The sequence below is a fragment of the Ochotona curzoniae genome, unplaced genomic scaffold (genome assembly GCF_017591425.1).
Source record: "Ochotona curzoniae isolate NIBS_2020 unplaced genomic scaffold, NIBS_Ocur_1.0 contig_64, whole genome shotgun sequence".
In the NCBI taxonomy this organism is placed as follows: Eukaryota; Metazoa; Chordata; class Mammalia; order Lagomorpha; family Ochotonidae; genus Ochotona; species Ochotona curzoniae.
Window position 1 is genome coordinate 24271141 of NW_024466502.1, and position 20515 is coordinate 24291655.

Below are 20515 nucleotides of genomic sequence, written 5' to 3' on the forward strand. Positions count from 1 at the left end.
AGAAAAGTCTAGTAGTGGCTCATCAGGTACCATTTAGTACAGTGTGGGAAAACTTTAACACTACTTCCCAAGATTAACACGTGTGAGTCATCTGGGGAGCTTAAAATACAGGTTCTAGAAGTGGGTCTGAAATTGTTCTGTTCTGGCAAGCTCCTAGGTAATATGATTGTAATCTCACCTTGAGTAATAAAGATCTAACACAGTCTGTAAGCCACTGCTACATTACTTCTCCTAAAAATCACTTCTTCCATGTCATGGCCACAGGAACGAGCATTAACTCAGTGAACTGTGTATTAACACCTGTACTGAAGTATTGGTTCACAGGTTCTTTCTGGACAAATCTGGTCTGCTTTACAATTCACTGATACAGTTCCACTTAATTTACTGCCAACTTTTTTTAAGCTTTATTTATTTTTATTGGAAAGTCATATTTTCAGTGAGGAAGAGAGACAGAGAGAAAGGTCTTCCATCCACTGGTTCACTCCCCAAGTGGTCGCTATGGTCAGAGCTGAGCTGATCCAAATATGGAGCCAAGAGCTTCTTCAGGTTCCCAAGGCTTTGGGTCATCCTTTATTACTTTCCCAGGCCACAAGCAGGGAGCTGGAAGGGAAGTGGAGAAGCCAAAACACAAACCGGTACAAATATGAGATCCCATCACATGCAAGGTGAGGACTTTAGCCATTAGGCTACCACACCGGGCCCTACTACCACTTTTTAAGACTTAGCCATCACCATCTCTCATTGAACAACTAAAACGGACACCTGACAACTCTCCTAGTTTGCCCCCACTCCCTCCTCAGCGTATTCATCCAGAGAACTGTCAGAGTGACCTTTAAAATCTCTACATCAGAAGGACATGTTGTTGTAATGCAGCACATGAAGCCACAGCCTGCAGTGACAGCAGCTGACTGGAATGCCGGCTCAAGTCCCAGCTGCTCCATTTCTGACCCAGTTCCCTGCAACAGAAGATAGCTCACATGCTTGGAATATTTGAAAGAAGCTTCTGGCTCCTGGCTTTGACCTGGCCTGGCCTTGCCTTAGTGGCCACCTGGGAGACGAACCAGCACACCGAAGATCCATCTCTCTTCATCAAACAAGTACATCTTTAAAAGTTAGTTTATTATTAGTTTATTATCACTTAAACAAATTAGTTTATCACCACTTTCAACTAATCCAAATGTCCTTTATTGTATCAGTAAAGCCCTCTTTGACCTCATCCTCTGCTACTTTCTCCATCATTGTAGGGACTCTGCCTTGATTATTCCTCTCTCTTCTCTCCCACCACCTTTATATGACTGGCTACTTTTTGTGATTCAGATGTGTAACTTCAAAATGACCAAATCTAAAGTATCCATTAAGACAGTCCCCAACATATATCCTATTTAAATGTTCAATACAGTTTTCCTTACATGCTTGTGAGCCATGCCTTCTCAAAAGAACATAAATTAGCCAACAATATTCACTCCTGCACTTAAAACAATACCATCTAATTACAAATAGGTGCTGAGCAATTTTTTAAGTAAACATGTTAACTTTTTATGATACAACACAAAATCACACTATGCTGATGAAAATTGTGCTGGTGCCCCAATATATAATCTCCAATGAAATCTAGAAAGAGTAAGAGGCTTATTGCTAGTAACTGGACAAGGTAAGTTCTTCCCAAGAGAGGGAAGGATAGAATTGCAGCTGCAATTACGGACAAAAGTAATACAAAACACAAGTTAAGTCAAAGTTTAATCCACATAAAGTTTAATCAAGTTAATGAAAATATCAAAAATTTTTCACTTAGTGTATGGCAGCGGGAATTTAATTTCTGTTGCAAGTAATACAGTATCTGGTGTTCCCATTATTGACAAACTATGCTGCAGAAAGAGCAATTGCATTAAATCTTAATTCATCAGGGTCACGTTCCATAAACTTCTTGCAAACTTCTATGGCATCCTATAGGGGAAAAAAAGTATAATTTTTGGTTTTACACTGTATCTTACTTACAAATGACACAGGACAGTTCATATTTTTCTAACTCATACAAAGCCAATCAACCCATCCACATTTTAATATATCTAAAACCAGGATTAAGACATAATTCATACTGTGTTAGATTCAAAACAATACGGGGTGTTATGAGCAACTCTTTCAACACTACTCTCTTTCAAATTTGATACTTGGTTACACAGAGAGTTCCCTAAACCCCGTTATCTGTTGTAGACTTCTAAAACTAATTCAGATAGTTTTCTCTGAGATTTCTGGAAAGAATGAAGACAAAAAGGCATCCACAATCAAAGGACCTTTACAAAGACTTCGAAGATAACTAGAATGTTAACGCTTAAAGTGGGATAGCAAGTTGGACTGTTACCTCTAGTAAAGTCTCATCACTAGTTTTCCCATGGTTAATTGGAAATGGTTTCCGCCCATCTGTGGAAAACAAACAAGTTGAATGCTTAGCTGTTTTCCCAATATAACATACTTTTAAATTGCATTTTCCTATTCCCAGAGGGAGACAACAAAAAAATATCAAAAGATAATTTAAATAATATGCCCCACAAGAAACATTTTAAATGTGCTACCTATGAATTTTTACTAAATTTATTATAAACACTGATTTTAACTTCCTGGAGAAATTTTGCAAAATTGATATAAGTCAAATTTTAAAAAGCTATATCCACAATTTTTACCCTGACAAATATTTTAAAAATATTTTTTCACCTTAAAAGCTGAATCATAAGATCTTAAGATTTACATGTTTCAGGGCATAACAGGTTATGCGTGACTTCATGTTCCAGTTGCTCCCTTTCCAATGCACATCTCTGCTAATGGCCTAGGAAAGCAACAGAAGACGGCCCAGGGGCTTGAGCCCCTGCCACCCAAAAGAGAAACCTGGAAGGAACTCTGGGCTCCTGGCCTCAGCCTGGTCCGGCCCTGGCCATTGAAGCCATCTGCAGAGTAAACTAGTGAACTGAAAATCTTTCTGTCTCTCCCTCTTTGTAAATTTTATTTTCAAATCGATCAATCATTCAAGCAGTTGATAATTAAGAATACACCCTTTTGTGGCAAACGCTTTTTTTCAATCACCCATTTATTCTACATTTATAAGGATCTTCTACATTCATAATGTATACCCCATTTTGTACTGCTATATTTTAGTTTCTGCATGAAAACAAAATATAAAAAACAAAGCTTTTTCCCCTTTAACTAAATTACAATATAATATATTCACTTATCTTTACTATAATTTATTAGACTATAAAGAGCTAAAAATCTCTAGAAATTCTTTCTTAGGCAGTCTATTCATTAAAATAATATATAACTGCAAACATGAAAGTATAAATTAAAATTACTAAGCTAATCTGAAAATATCAAAAGATTAAACAAAATTAAACTGTAAACTATTTCATTATATAGAAGCTTATAACAGAGATTAACAGTGATTTGTACTGTCATTGCAATATTAAGGTTGGCTAAAGATATCGTAAGGGCCAAGTCTTACCCTTCACCAATTTTTAAAAAAAGATTTATTTATTTTTATTGGAAAGTCAGATATACACAGAGGAGGAGAGACAGAGAAGATCTTTCATCTTTGAATTACTCCCCAAATGACTACAATGGCCGCCCATGCGGGTGCAGGGTCCCAAGGCTTTGGCTCGTCCTCCACTGCTTTTGCAGACCACAAGCAGGGAGCTGGATGGCAAGCAGGGCTGCTGGGATTAGAACCAGCGCCCTTGCATTAGCAAGGCGAGAACTTTAGCCACTAGGCTACTACATCATCCTTTTATACTTCCCTTAACGAATGGTTTTTGGGGGCTTAGTGCTGTGTCACAGTAGTTAAGCCACTTCTTGTGACACTTATATTCTATACTGAAGTGCTAGTTCAAGTCTCAGGTACTCCACTTCCAATACAGCTTCCTGCCAATGCAGACCCGAATTCTTAGGGATCCTGCCACTCCTGTAGAAGACAAGGATAGAAATCTAGACTCCTGATTTCAGCCTAGTCCAGACCTGCCTACTGCAGCAAATAATGAGTGAACCAGAGAATGCAAGATCTTTCTTTATCTCTCACTCTCTCTGTATAGTTTCTGCCTTCCAAATAAATAAATATGTAAATGTAAAGAAAAAAAAAGAGGCAAGTGTTTAGCCTCCCAGTAAAAACACCCACATCTCATATTAGAGTGCCTGTGTTCAAGTCCATTCCCAGTGGCACTTCCTGCTAATGTACTCCCTGGGAGGCAGCAGGTGATGGCTCATGTGGTTAGGCCACTGCTACCATGTGAGAAACCTGGATGAGCTGAGATACTATCTTTGTCCAAGCGCAGCCCAACACTGGGAAGTCTGTCAGTCAGTAGATGAAAACTCACTCTTTCTCTATCAAATGAATAAATAAATAAACATTAAAAAGAAAAATATGATAGACATGGTCTATAGACCATGAAACCTAAAATATTTACTATCTATTTTTATATTAACATTTTGTCAAAACAATAAGACTGCAGAGTTATTGTACTGACCACTACTACCACCCTTGCGGCTCACACTCTCCCCTACTGCCCCCCTTCTAAATGAGGCAGGGAGAGGCGGGTGTTGAGTAAAATAGGTTACGCAAACACCACTTGGGATTGCCTGTCTCTGTCAGAGTGCCCATGTTTCAGTTCCAACTCTGACTCTAGTTTTCTGCTAATGTGCACCCTGGGAGTATACATGGCTCCCATGTGTGCATGGCTCAAACACTTGGGTCTCCTGCCACCATTTGGGAGATCTGGATTAAGTTCTTGGCTCCTTTTTGTTTCTCTCTACTTTGCAAATAAGTTGTAAATTAATACATAATAATTACTATCATCGTCATAAAATGTTAAGTCTTTTAGGAAAAAGAAAAGACTTAAAAGTCTGTAAGGTTTTGGGGGAGGAAGAGATCACACACAAAGGATCAAGAAGCAAAATGTTAGATTTCTTAACAGTAATTCACCTAAGTTAAAATACAAGAGCAAGGCCATCAGAATTTGAAAGAGTTATTCGCCAACCTTGAATGTTAAGCTCAGCCAAGTTATACAACATTAGACTTCAAGGCCTGAGAATATTTACTTCTCTCATCTTTCCTCTTGGGAGAGAAAGTACTGGGGAACATACTAAAAAACAAAAAAGTGAGCAAGCAGAAAAAAGAATGAGGGAGATATGCCATCCAGGAGCAGGCACTTCAGTAGACTAGTGAAAGCATAGGACACCCCCAGGATGATGATTAAGAGACATCCCTCGGTGATAAACATACACAAGGCTTAGGACACAAGCTGCCCAGACTAGCAGAAAAGGCATGGAGAAAGATATCTCTAGGGAGATGAAGTTAACAGATGGTCTGATACGCTGGAAGGAGATTTAGATCACGGAAAAAGAACTTGGGAGTGTTACTTCCTACCCCCACCCTACCTTCGCCAAAAACAAAGCCAACAGCAAAACAAGGCAATTATTAACTCTGGAGAAATAAAAAAAAAAAAACTTGAGGAGAAAAGTACATTGGTTATGGCTCAACTGAGAATAATGCTTCTGCGGTCAGAATAAGATAAACAACTCTAAGTACCTTGAGAATAACAAAAAGGAACTTATGCATTTTGCCATATTTTATAATTGGAAGGGAAGAGTAACAAAAGAGGGACATAAGCGAAAGCTTAATTCCTTCATGCCACTTGGGGAAGTCAAGAAGCAATCCTTAGGTAATTTCCACCCCTAACCATACTGCAGAATCTGGTACTGCACTAGGAGTCCTGCTGAAAACACATGAAACAGTTGTTTTTACACAGTGGGAAACAGGTGGCCCAGAACTACAGGCAAGTCCTAAAGTATTGGTTTTCTGCTTGATCCTGGTAAGGAAAGAAAAATCCAAGCAGGCCTCAATGTTCTCCATGAGCTGCAAAGAAAAAGCGGAATGTGGAAACTGGGGTAGCAAGAATCTGCAAAAGAGTTAGAGAAATCAGACAAATATGTAAAGTAAGCAACAAAAGCTAACAAGTTGACATCATGTGTTTCCCATTAGATGCACTGAGAATACAGGTTCACTTCTGGGGGGGGAAGGGGTAATCTTTCCAAAAATGCCTAAGTCTTTAGAGAACATCAGAGGACCCAAATTACTTCAATTTAACTCTCTTGGAGGATTATTGCAATTTAACTGCCTTGTACTCTTAGGTATAAAAAAATATAAAAGACAAGAAAAGGTATGAATTGTCTAGAATCAAAGGAGATAAAAACAACAGCTACATTTAAAACATGATTCTACTGATTGGTTCCGGATCCTAATAGATGTTATTCTGATCATCAACAAATCAGAACAGAAGCTGTTGATTAGGTACTAATTCTGGGCCAGTGTTACTTTCCTATTGTCCTATTGCAGTCATAAAGGAGAGTGTCCATTTGCTTTGAGGAAATAATATTAGTGTATCATGTCTGCAACTTATTTTGGGGTTCATGACATTAACTGAATTTGAGTTATCAAGAGAAACAGAATATAATATAGGAGCTCTTTTATTTGTCCTTTCTATTCCTGTTCTGCAGCCTCTAAGAACAACTAAAATTATTTCACAATAAAAGATGTTTTAGTGTTGCCAGGTATTCTTAGTACTTCAGCTGGGTGGTTTTTCATTAGTTAACAATTTTTAAAAATATGATTGTTCATTCAATTCTGAAGTTACCGTCAAACATCCATTTTAAAACATGCATCTGCTCTTTACATATACCAGAAACTATGTGAGGCCCCAAGGCAAGGATGAGGTGATAACAACAACAGCAACAACAAAAACTCAGTTCTTTTCTCCATTTAACCTTGTAATTTAATAGGGAGTGAATATATTCAAGATTACAGTCATCCTGTTAAATAGTTGTCCTATACAAACTGTACCTTCTATACTCACATAGTCTTAAAAAAATAAGATTACTGGGCCCAGCATGGTACCCTGGTGGCTAAAGTCCTCACCTTTTATGCGCCAGTATCCCATATGGGTGCAAGTTCATATCCCGACTGCTCCACTGTCCTTACCACTCCCTGCTTGTGGCCTGGGAAAGCAATAGAGGATGGCCCAAAGCCTTGGGACTCTACACCTGTGTGGGAAACCCAGCAGAAGCTCCTGGCTCCTTACTTTGGATCAGCTCAGCTGCAGCTGTTGTGGCCATTTGGGGAGTGAGAACCAGTGGCTGGAAGATCTTTCTCTCTATATATCCTTCTCTCTGTAAATCCAACTTTCCAATGAAAATAAACAAATCTTTAAATAAATAAATAAATAAAGATTGCTTTTGAAATTAATTTGTTCTTAAAACCTGTATACTGTTCCTTTATTACTGTTTTTAAAAATATTTCTTTGAAAGGTAGAGCGACTGAGAGGGAGAGGAAAGGAGGAAGGGAGAGAAGGGGAGAAGAGAAGGGAAGGCCGGTGGGAAAGGTAGGGTAGGAGACGGGAAAGGGGGAAGCAAAGAAAACTGAAGCCAAGCAAAGAAAATCTTCCATCTGCTGGCTTACTTCCTCAAATGGCCTCCACAGCCAGGATTAGGCCAGAGTGAAGCCAGGGGCCAGGAACTCCTGTTTCCCACGTGGAAGACCAAGGACCAGAACCATATTCTGCTGCCTATTAGATGTATTATCAGATTGGAATCAGAGCAGCCAGAACTGAACTTGTACTCTGGTATGAAATACAGACAGCTCGACTGGTGGTCCTACCTACTGCACCAAAATGCCAACCCCCTAATCACTGTTTTCTTTTCAGTAACTGAACACTCCTCTTGTTCAACATCCCTTTTGGAATGTTAGATCCATAAAGGTTACTGCCAATAATTGGCAGCTGCCCATCTTCAATTATTGTGTAACTACCCCTTTCTCTGTCACATTTCAAAGATTATTCTGTGCAACTCCGAATTTTTTAACAAATTCATTTAAACAATTTCCACAGGCCTCTAATTACCTTATCAGTCATACTGATCATTCATCTTGATAAAGAATATTTAAGTAAAACAAAACCTTGGGACTGGTTTAGAGAGTAAAACCACTACCTGTGACAGTGGCAATGGCATGGCATATTCAAGTCCCAGCTGCTCCACATCTGACCCAGCTCGCAGCCAATGTGTCTGGGGAGAGCAGTGGAACATAGCCCAGTGCCTGGGCCCCTGCCTTTGGCACGTGAGCCACAAGCTCCTGGCTTCAGTCTGACCCAGTCTTAGCTGCTGCTGCAGCCATCTGGGGAGTAAACCACCCCACCTCTCCTTTCTCGTTGTAACTCTGCCTTTCAAATAAGTAAGAAACTAACAACAACAACAACAACAACAACAACAAAAACCCTCAGCAGTTGTTTTTCTTTTTTAAAGTTACTTTAAACCAATTTTTAATGTCTTTTAATGTTCTTTGCCTTCTCCAAATGAGTATTACTTTTTACATGTAGCTTACCTTTCATATACGTCCTTTCTTTTAACTACCCACTAGACCTCGAGCTCAGACAACTATCTAACCGGTCACACGGGGTTTCTAAAACAGTGCTTTCCTTCCCACTGGGAGGATTCTTTGCTTGTTTGGACCAAACACATTTTAGATGTTGTCGTATGCACTGAATCTTTCCCTCACCATCACTTTGATAATCTCTGGTGATAGACTGTACTAATTTTATTTTCTGGTCTTTCTAAATCTAAATTTTTTAAATTTTAACAAATATCTGTTTATTTTCACTTTTATTCAAAAGAGAGATAAAAAGATCAATCTTCCATTGGCTGATTTACTCCTCAAGTACCTGCAACAGCCAGAGGTGGTAGGGACCCACAGGCTTGAATGTAATAGTAGGAAGCTCACTGGAAGCAGAGTAGTCAAAATCTGAAGCAGAAATTCTAGCATAGAAGGCAGCCATGCCAAACGGTGACTTAACCAAGGCGTCACACGCCTAGGCTCCCAAATCTACTTTCCTCAGGCAACAGAATGTGCTTAGTAAATCTATTTTTTTGTTTGTTTTACTTTCACTAGTTACTCCATATTTACAAAATGCAGAATAGAAACTCTGGATCCAATAAACAGTCAGACATTTGAAGTCCCCAATCTCTGTCATACTTTGTTCATCATGTTCTGCAGACTAAATTAGCAAAATGTGTCTTTCACTATTCTGTGAACCTATTATACATTCTCATAACAATGACTGCTTTTTAATTTTGTTTGATCCTTTCTAAAAACCACTCAGTTATTAAACAATGATTAGGGTTATACATTTCTATAAACATTTTCTTTTTGCTTGTCCCTTTCAATAGAGCCATTCCTTCTCAATATAGTATCCTGTTGCTGTATAGCAAACACAAAATTCAACTTTATTTTCTAGGTAAGTTGCAGTCTAAATTCTTTTGGAATTCTGGTGCATTTAAAGAAGTTAAGAAAAATTAAAGTGGAAAACCAACACACAAATCACAAATAAAAGGTATGGGAACCAAAAAAAAAAAGTATGCTATCTAGCATTATAAAAAGAGACTTCCCTCTTTTCCCTTTGACTTTAAATACGAAGAAGCCTTGTGGAGAAATATGAGGAAGCCCTGTACTGTATACCAATTACGAAAAGAAAAGAATTTAAGACATTTCCTCTGTCTGAATATATTCATTAAAATCATGTAATCTCCAACATGCCCTGAAAGAGTCCACTTACAGTTAAAACTAAAATAACAGGATGAAATAAAATAAGGCAAGTATAGGCCAAAATACCAAACAATTAATCTTGGATACTGAGATATGCCTGAGGGAACCACTACCAGAAAACAGAACCTTTTAAAAAGCCTAAAAAAAAATTCTCAGTATATACACAGAAATAGTAAAAAAAAAAAAAAAAAAAAAAAAAAAAAAAACTAGCTACACTCAATACTAAATTTAAAATCCAGTCATTATATTACACTATTTTAAAATTAAAGACAGTTTATCCAGACTGATGAACTCTAACTCAATAAGTGGTATCCTGTAACTCGAACTTTAAGGGCCCTGAACATATAAACAAAAAACAAAAAACAAAAAGAAACCACTTTTCTGGTAGTAAATCATAAAAGGAAAACATGTCAAGTTAATTTCATAGTGCAATCAGTTAATTTAAGGAAACTCAATAAATAGTTCTTACCTAATTCATAGAGATGCCCATCTACATGAACTAAGGCAATAAAATGAAGATCTACTTTTTCATCTATATTTGGTGCCTAGAAAAGGAGGAAAAATACATATTACATACATTACATATATTATTAGTCAAATGTATAAGCCAGCCAAATGTATATACATACACACAAAATGACATAGGGAGCATTCAGGCAACATTGTTCAAGGCTCAATCTTTGACACTTTAACCAAAGGATGACACACTGATGTTTGTGACAATTTGCTCATCCACTGCAAAATTACACCTTTCTTAAGTCTCAACTGATTAAATAACCAAAAATTGTGTTCAACTTGGAAGTCCTAGCATCTGGCATAAGACCTGGTACATCCAATGGCATACAACACCTACTTGCTGAATGAAACAAATATGTGAATTCATTTGTGTATCTTAAAAAGTCTGAAGGCTTAAAAATTTTAATAATGCATAAACAAAGGTAAATTGTAAGACATTAAGAGATGCATTAATCACTTAAAGACTTGAACTTGACAACTTCATGTCTTAATGTCTTGGAGTTACCTAAGTATCTTAACTCATTCTGCATTCAAAAAGGTTGAACATGAACAGATGTAGGAAAACAGCCCAAAAGAGTAATACAAGAGAAAACTATTCAGAATGAATGCAATAGTGAGTATGGTTAACTGTGGCTTATGATTTTTTCTTACTATGACTCTTAATAATTTAAACCATACTTAGGTTTTCTTAGCTTTTCATATTCCATTTGGACGAACGGCATTTCGGTTTCTTAGTTAATTTATGAATTGTTAATAGGACTAACTGGTGCTTTCTATGATATGTAGGAACGATACAGCTACAAAGTAATAGTCAACAATTTTCTATTATCCCTCAAGTCTAAATAGTTTGAAATAGCATAATCATAGTCAGTTAAAATTGAACAAAAACTTTGTAGGCAAAGATTTTAAGGATGAAAAAAAGTTATATCTCATACTAGTTCACATTTTTAAAATAACACAGATTGTACCAACTCAAAAATTATACCTTTTCACTCCGAAGTAATGATATATTTTCAAATAGTTATAATATAAAAATTTCTAAAAGAAAATCAGTGGCAGAATAGCCATCGCTATCTTAAATTTACAGACTACTTCTAAATGGTTTAGACAGACAGTGGCTCATTATCCGGGAACTAGGAATGCAAGAAATGAAACACTAATTAATGTGGCAAACCAGCTCTTCTTAACTTCGGTCTAGAGCTATGGAATTCACTTTTAGTAGGAATCAAGGTTTTTTAGTCTTACTGTTGTTCCACTGCTGAAGTCCTCCAATGACAAAGTACTGCCTCTAGATTTTGAAGGATGGTTCTGTTAAAATTATCCCTAATCCAGAGGCTAAAATATGCTTCCTTTTGTTTTTCCACCATTTTAGGAAAAACATGTAATTACTCTTGAATATGGTATTTCTTCAAATATTTAAAGACCATTGATGATGAGTACTTTTTTTGTTTTGTTAAGACAATAAAAAAAATACTAGGAATCACTCAATCCAATACTCTCATTTTTGTATCAATGACCAGAAGAAAATCCAATTTGTGAATGCTACTAGCAATTCTACAAACTACAAATTAATTTCCATCATAAAAACGTCAAAAAGAATTCCTTATTAAACCATAGAAAGGCCTTGTTTTTTTTTTAATTTTAAGATAATTTCTCAAAAGACCATCACATATATTAAATCTTCGGAGCTATGTTGTTTTTTATAAAATATCAATTATTTAAATTCCATCTCTCCTTAAAAATTAAGCATCTTTCTCTCCTACTTTTATAATTAGCCAGTAACTACAATCTTGCCAGAGGTAAAAGTAGTACAGCTGGAATCAGAGAACAAAGATGTTCCAAACCCAGGTTCCAGAAACCTCAGTGTCTATGCTGAGCACTTTCCACTGGTCAGCTTCAAGCAGTCTGAGTCTAAAATCTGCAATTACTTCATTGTTTAAAATAATTCTATGAAAAACAAACCTTGTTTCAAAAAATGAGCAGCAAATAACTATATGAAGGAAGAAAATAGAGGCTATAAATTAAAATACTTTTGTTTCTATGTTTTATTTTATCCTTTGTTGGTTATTTAAAATATTTTTATCTTATCTTTTTTTTCTTTCTTTTTTTCTTACAAACCCTTGTGTCGAGGGCTGACTTTTGCCTATATTTTAAAACGAGAACACTTTTTAATAATTGTGGAAATTGAATTTAAAGCAATTGGCATAAAAAATTTTTAAATCCATACACTTGAGTAGGCTTAACTGTTATACATAAATCCAATAGAGTAGGTGATCTGATTATATCCATTTCACTCTCAAGAAAACACAGCACAGAGTAAGTAACATGCTCTGGCTTATAAAGCTGTTACGTGACAGAGTCTGCAGTCATATGCGATAGTGTAGTTCTAGAACTCATATTGTTAACCACTATGCAATGAAAATATTTATGAAGCTTTAAGACAAAGATCAACAACACATAAAAACATAAAACTGAAAATGTCAAACTTTATGACATATTTATAATAGATACAAAAGAAAGTGTTCATATTTAGAATTAAATCAAATTTGCCCACTTCTGAATTTACAAGGTTAGGATTCTGCTTTGATAATCTATCTCATTGTCAAACAACACAGGGCACAGTAAGGAAGCAACAAATATCAAATGGATGAATGAATAAAAATGGCGGACGAATGCTGTTATTCTAGCAGGTTAATAAAACACAGAGAAACACCAATTTATTTATATGTAGCACAAATGGAAGGGTATTTGATGACCATATTGATATCTGATAGAAGCAAATGTTTAAGGTAAAGTATCAAGACTCTACTTCATCGTTTGAGTATACAGTTCTAGATGGGAAAAGAAAAAATGTTCCACACTGATTTCTCTTTTCATATGTTAAATGTTTGTGTAATCAGATTTCTTCTGGCTTCAAAAGTAATGATGAATTAAGGAAGGTCAAGTTTCTCATAAATGTATGACACACACTAAAGCTTTCAGGTACTGCATTTCTAAGTAGGCTCTGCCGGTCACTGCCTTCAACATCCTAAAACACAGAAAAACAACAGCTGTGGTTGCTGAATTGCATACTTTGTGTCAATTATGAGTAGAATCCATCATCAATCAGCATTTTAGAAAATTAGCAAGATTATGAGAAAAATGCACGTTAAGAGTTTGTTGAAATTATTAAGGTATGCCTATGTAAAAGAGCACATAAAATTTCTAAGAATCCCACGTTAAAACACAGGAATATCTCTTTTCTGGCTGGAAAAGATCTTTAGACAATGAACAGTCAGGGAAGATCAGATCAAGATTTAAACCATGTACCTGAGCTATCCCAGGAAATAAAATAGATTAGATGCAACACCTTAAACCATGAAGGATTTAGCTGAGGATAACAATAAGTAAAGTAACTCTAAAGCATGGCATAGTCATAGCCATGTTCAGAAACACAAAAAAAGGTAAACAAATAAGGAAATGGATGGCGAAGAACTCAGAAAGCACACAGCATTTATTGACCTGGGTCTACTAAATGAAATCAGGAGGGGTAAGAGACCACATGACTCATCTTAACAACCGACAGGAACTTAAACATTATCACAATAGGCAACAGGTACGCATCATGGGCAGGTGCCCTTCTGCTGGCAGGATACGCAATGCAAAGATGATGTTCACCAAGGGGCTGACAAAAGTCAAGCTAGACTGCAAAGCATAGAAATATGCTTGTGGAGGGAAAACAACAACAAAAACAACTAATGATTGAGTGAACCAAGAGAAAAGCAGTTTGAAGACTGAAACTTTTAAGGGGCGAGGGGGGAACTGTGGCCCTTGACACTGGGAGAAGAGATGGAAGATTGACTACACTTACAACAGAATGGAGACCCAAAGATGGTAGGCGTAAGAAGGGCCGCCAGCGACGAAGACGGAGAGATGGACTGGTAGCCTTTGCAGGGCCTACATGGTTACGTTTGACCCAGGGCAGGGATGCATGGTGACACAATGATGAGGCCTTCGTTCTGCAGTGGCTAGAATGAGGCTGTGATGAGGATGGCGAGGAGGACTACACAATTAAAAAAGAGAATATTTTACTTAGACCACGTTACTGAGTGATCATTTATTCTTAAAAGCAACGTATGGTCATACTTGTATTCTTATGGGCTAGTTGTTTTAGTAGCTCTAGTCTAGTCAAGCAATCATATCTGAATATTGGTTAAAAGAGGGAAATGTGGAAATATATAACTAAGTATATCAGGTTATAAGCTAAATCTTCCGTAAGTGCATATCAGAATTGTTTATATATCCTCATTTGCACAGCAGACTCATGGAACTAAATATTTAAAGGCCACTAAAATTGAATTATATAATTTTTAAAAACTAAAACACAAACTGAATCACATATAAAACAATGAATAAAAATAGAAGAAAAGTGTGATAGGCATTGGTAAAAATAATTCCTTTAGAGGGCATAAACTCCAAAGAGAAGTAAAGAACTTCAAACCATAAACAAGGATATAATTAATTCTGTCGAAGTGGATGACCTGAACAAATCAATCCAAGTTCCAGGCTTACAAGTTTTATGGAGCACATGATCTGTCAGGCACCATTTAACAAATATAAACATTACCTAAAATATGAATCACTTATTTTATGCAAGGTTGTGTATGTGTGTGTGTACGTATGTTTGTATGTTCTTTTAAGGGTTGGGATTCAAATCCAGGAAACCAAGTCATACAGCCCAGTGATCTTAATGGCTGAGGTGTGAAGCGACAAAGAGAAGAATTTTAATGCCAGCTTATAGAGCATTTTCTAAAGCACAGGGCAGTAATGTCATGGAGCCTGATCTTTTAGGACTCTCTGTTTTAATGCTACTTTACCACAAAAACCATCTGTGGCCAATGGTTTTTGACAAAATACATACAATGCAATAACCAACTTACTGGTGTTAAGTCAAATAATTTTATAACGGTCACTTTCATAACACAAGTAGATGAAGTGAAAAATTTAAAGCAATGTTGTAAACTTATAATTCTAACAGTCATGAGGATACAGAATAGTGACATAGGTCCTTGGTTACTGATGACAGATTTCACAGGAACTGTTCTCTGGGGAGAGATTGTTGCTCAGAATGATTTCTAGATGTCTTTCAACTTTATGATCTAAAATCTTCCTCAGTATTTTCAACTTATGCAAATAGTATACTAAACTATACCTATCATTTTGATGAAAGCCAAGAAAATAAGTTTGTGAACATTTCAATTGCTTTTAATAAGAATCATCCATAAATACCAAAATGTATACTATATTTGGCTTAAGGTGATGATAAAAAAAAAGTAGCTAATAAAGTGTTTGCCTTCACATAGTCCTATCAGAACTGTCATATTCAAAATGACTACACCTAAATAAGAGAAAAGAAGAAGAATGTAGGAGGCAGAAGAAAGAAATAACCAAGGAAGCAGGTACAGGAAGGGGAAAGGTGACTATCAGTAATTGGGAGAAAGCTTATTTACGATGAGCTTGGGAATGTGAGAGAGACCACTATGTCAAAATTGTTGACTGAAAGAAAGTGTATAAGACTAGGGAAGGTGAAATCAGAAAAGCATTCCATATGACAAGAACAGAAATAGAAACATGTCACTCCTTCATAGGACTTGGCAAAAGACAAGATTCCTGGGTCAGCAAAGGACTTGACTACTCACAGCGAACGAAATCTAAGCCTCAATCTGCTTGAGTCCATTCACATGAGGGTAACACAGATGGATGCTGGCACACGCAGCTGGCTGTGCTACCGGTGGGATACACGAACACAACTTGGAGAAACGTTCTTTTATAAAACCAGTAACCAGATCTGATCTTTGTCCTGAAGGCAACGTCGGCATCATCCCTTAAGTTACTTAAAACAAACACACCTGTGAGAAACACGATTTCTGACTTTAAACATGATGGCCTTCATCTTTTGCCATCTTTGAAGAACCCTTTTCAAAAACTCCTTTTTCGGGCCCGGCATGGTGGCGCAGTGGTTAAGGTCCTCGCCTTGCATGCCCAGGATCCCATATAGGCGCCGGTTCTATCCTGGCAGCCCCGCTTCCCTTCCAGCTCCCTGCCTGTGACCCGGGAAAGCAGTCGAGGACGGCCCAAAGCCTTGGGACCCTGCACCCACGTGGGAGACCCGGAAGAGGCTCCTGGCTTTGGATCGGCATAGTATCGGCCGTTGCACTCACTTGGGGAGTGAATCATCGGACGGAAGATCTTCCTCTCTGTCTCTCCTCTCTGTATATCCGCCTTTCCAATAAAAAAATAATAAAAATAAATCTTTAAAAAAAAAACCTCCTTTTTCTTTGGGAAATGATTTCAAATTCAGAGTTAAAAAAAATACTATAAGAGATAACTAACACTAAACAGTTAAGAAAAATAGTATTGTACTATTATATATTGCATAATTATATTGCATTATTTAGGGAATTATTACCAAACTGTGCACTTTTAATACAGATGCAATTTTCCTCATATTTTGTTCTGCAGTTGTTTCAATTCATGAACATGGAGTCCAAGGATATGAAGGGGGACAACTGTGTGTATTTCCTGATTAAAGGAATTTTCTTTCCTCAACACCAATATAGTTATCACTATTACTTTATATTGATAATCTTTTGTTTCTCTCCTTATTTACATTTCATCAATGAAACTAGTCTAATTCTTCATAACATTATTCCCCAGAATGTAACTTAGGGGCACATATTGAATTATTCATCATATCCTTTTAATTTCTTTTAAACAGAAATATTTCCAAAGGATCTCGTCTTTCAGGGCATGTTAAATACTACCTCCTTCCCTCATTTTTTCTCGCTGCTCTTTTTCCTATTTACTACTTCCGTAGATGACTGCTCTGAAATGTGCAACACTAAATCGCTCTTGTCACAGCCTCTGCTCCATCTCCAGGGCAAACAGCGGGAAATCCATTCTTGGAGCATCAGGGCTCACAAGCTCCTCTCTGGGTGGGGAATTGCTGTCAGGGTCTCAGGGAAAACACAGCAGTATAGAACAAAACAGGAACTGTTGCTGGAGGGGAGGAGAGCCAAAGCCAAAGAGAACACTCAGCAGAGGACTCAGGGAAGAATGGCCCCCAAGGAACTCCCCCTTCTCCAGCAGCAGGCTCCATGATGGTCACACAGGTCATACAGAGCTCTGCTCCCTGTCTCCTGATCAGGTGATGCTGAAACCACAACAGGCATATCTCAGTGTACCAGAGGCCCAGGGAGTCAACACTGAAGGACTAGTGTGGAAAACCATAGGTGGTTTTAGACAAATCCTATCTCCCACGTCATAGCTGTTAAGCAGAGCATCTGGGGAACATTGGGGTAGGACACTAACAGCTGTTCTTGTCTTACAAAGTAAGCTTCCCATGGATAGAGACAATTTTATTTCCTCCTTTCTAGGCCTTTTGTCCTTCACTCCTCTCCAAACCTTAACACATTTGCTAAGAACTTTAGTGTCAAAATAAATTTCACCTCTTTAAGCCTTTTACAGTTTTACTTCCTTCTGCTTTGTGTTTAGTTTGTTAACTACTTCAAGGTACAAACTAAGTCCTTTATATCATACTGTTTGTAGGTACACTGTTACTAAGAACATATAGTATAAATCCTATGGCAATTACCAAAAAAGGTTAAAAGGTATAAATAAGCCCAAGCATAGAACAGAAAGATTCATAAAGTGACGTGTAGGCGTTTGTGCTTGTGGTGCAACAGGTGAAGCTGCCGCCTGCACCTCTGCAATCCCATAGTCACTGTTTCTTACTAGTCTCTTTGTACCCGTTTTCCCTCTTTGACAGTAAACATTTAATGGCATATTTTTTCTCTAACACCTGCTTTAGTTGTCTATTATATTGATAAACAAGAAATTTTCAAAAAGTTTACAGAAAATGCACATTATGAAAACAAATCATGTAGTTTTGTACCAAGTAAACCTATGATTCCATTTTTCCAGACTTTTTGAAGTAGCAGTAAGTTGTCTAATTTCCCTTGCTTCCCTGTTTCCCTTGCTTCCCTGTTTCAGCCTGGCCCAGTCTAAGCAACAGCAGTCATGTGCGGACTAAACAAGCTCATGGCAGATCTCCCTTTAACTGTCTGTCATTCTGCCTTGCAAATAAGTAATTTTTTAAAAGGAATATATAATCAGCTATTGTTGGATGAATATCCCAAGGGCCGATCTGCTCGACCACACTGTTCAGGACACCTGTGTCCTTAAGTAACTTTCTATGTCTACTGTTCCATCATTTACTCAGAGTAGTGCAGAAGTCTCCAACTATAATTTTTGTGATTTGTCTACTTTTCTCTTCAGTTACTCAATACTTGCCTCATGTATGTAGTTGCTAATTTTCACCTGCAGACACAAACTTATTTTTTATGTATTTAAGGGGTTTTGCTAAGTTAATCTCCATTTTTTAGGTAATATTTGCCTATCACTGTTAATAATACACTAATTATATTCCTTGTTCTGAAGTTTGCTTCCATTTAGTATTAACACAGCTATTCCAGCTCTCTTTGGATTAACATTAACATTGTATAACTTCTCCCATTTGCTTAACTGCAATCTTGCCATGTATTTTTTTAAAACTTATTTTTTATTTATTTGAAGGGCAGTTACAGAGAGAGTAAAGTCAGAGAAAGAGACTATCCATCTGTTGGTTCATTCTCCAAATGACCACAACAGCTGGTATGATGCCAGACCGACCGAAAACAGATGTGAGTGCAGGAGTGCAAGTACTTAATCCATCCTCCACTGCTTTCCTGGGTTCATTACAAGGGAACTAGGTACTTCTCATTGTGGTTAAGAAGCTTTATAACAAGTGTGTAAAATTCTTTATCCCTGATTTCCTCAACATATTCCTAAGTTAATGCTGAGGTTAACAAAGGATTTTGCTCTTTTGTGCAGGAGGCATCCGTAATATTCATTGTTCCTGTCTCTTGCTCTTAGTCATTGCTATTCTGGTTAATAGCATCTTCTCTTTAGGGCCAGTTTCTAACCTATGTCATCCAAAGTTTTTACTGATTGTTTTACTTACTCAGTTCTTTGTTTGGAGTCACGCCACTCCTTCCAGCAAGTTATGGTCCAAGGCTCCTGTGATAGGCTTCCACCACAGTCTCAATACTCCCAGCTCCCAGCTGGCTTGCCACTTTCCAACCCCTGTGATACTGTGCTGTGGCGATACCATTGCCTGCACAGCCTTTCTCCCTCTCTAGGTTTGAGAAGTTCCTGGGATTAGGGAGACATTAGAGGTGCTAAATCACTGGGTTGTCAGCAGTGCTAGTCTTGCTGGAATCTGCTGGCCATTAGGTCTGAAGGCCACCGGGACCTATGAGATGCCAAGTTGGTACTCTTTTCCCTGTGAGACCAATGCAATGAGTTGAGCTTGAAGTGAATTTTCTCCCAGTTCAGCACCTGTGCAGCTCACTGTTGTTCCTACAGCCCTACACACAATGGTGCCCAAAGTGGCACTGGTGGAGGTCTGAGCCTACTGGCTATTATGTCTGGAGGCCACCCAGACCTATCTTGGGTGGAACCTGTAGGATGCCAAGTCAGCAATGTTTCACCTGTGGGACCAGTGCGACGTGTGGTGCTGAAACGAGCTTGCTCCTGACTTGCTGTTGTCCCTCCAGCCCCACAGCTTTTTCCTCAGTACACAAAATGGTGCCTGATGTGGCACTGGTGAAGGTCTGAGCCATGAAATCCACCCTGTTCCTGTACCCACCTGCTTGGGTTCTGCCACTCTACTTTTGCTCATAGTTGAATCAAGCAAGTCAGCTGGATAGGCATTTCAATGCCTGAGTTCAGCTTTTGAACTCTCAGTGAATTTCCCTTCATACCTGGCCAGTGGTGGCACTCTAACTGCTGATCTCCAATCACCGCTGGGGTATCTGGTCACTGCAACACCACTCTGCTGCCTCTGCTGCTTCCCTGTGTCCACAAGTCCCCAGAGGTCCCTCTGCCATCTGCCTGCCCTCTATTTCCTGGGATCACAGCCTTTCTTCTTTCCAGGCTAATGACTCTCCATCTGTTTAAACATGTCCTTACCATATTCTACCATCTTGTTCCTCTCAACATATACATTTGCAATTCCAGAAAAGTTCATCTAATTCAGGAAAATATTTTCAAGAAATATCATCTCAAAACATAAGATACTTTGTCATTTAGTTTACTATTATGGAATCTTGAAATTCCTAGTGTTTTTTTAGGGCCACAGAGATTAACAACACAACTTTAAATCTTTATATTAACCATTAATTCAATTATCAAGTAGTATAGCTTAAGTTAACCCTGTTTTCAAACATGAAAACTGAAACTGTGAGCTGGATCTTGAGCTAAACATCTAATTTTTAAAGTTATCTTTTATAC

The 20515-nt window shown here is 37.7% G+C and overlaps 1 protein-coding gene across 1 annotated transcript in view; it reads right to left on the reverse strand.

Annotated features, from left to right (window-relative positions):
* Positions 1 to 1729: 1729 nt before the first annotated feature.
* UCHL3 (ubiquitin C-terminal hydrolase L3) overlaps positions 1730 to 20515 on the reverse strand; it is a 54085-nt gene continuing 35299 nt past the window's right edge. Inside the window, exons 7-9 of the mRNA XM_040991282.1 lie at positions 10098 to 10173; positions 2360 to 2418; positions 1730 to 1944 (exon numbers count right to left, since the gene is read on the reverse strand). Coding sequence (XP_040847216.1) covers positions 1861 to 1944; positions 2360 to 2418; positions 10098 to 10173 — 219 coding nt within the window. The 3' untranslated portion in view covers positions 1730 to 1860. The remainder of the gene's footprint in view (positions 1945 to 2359; positions 2419 to 10097; positions 10174 to 20515) is intronic.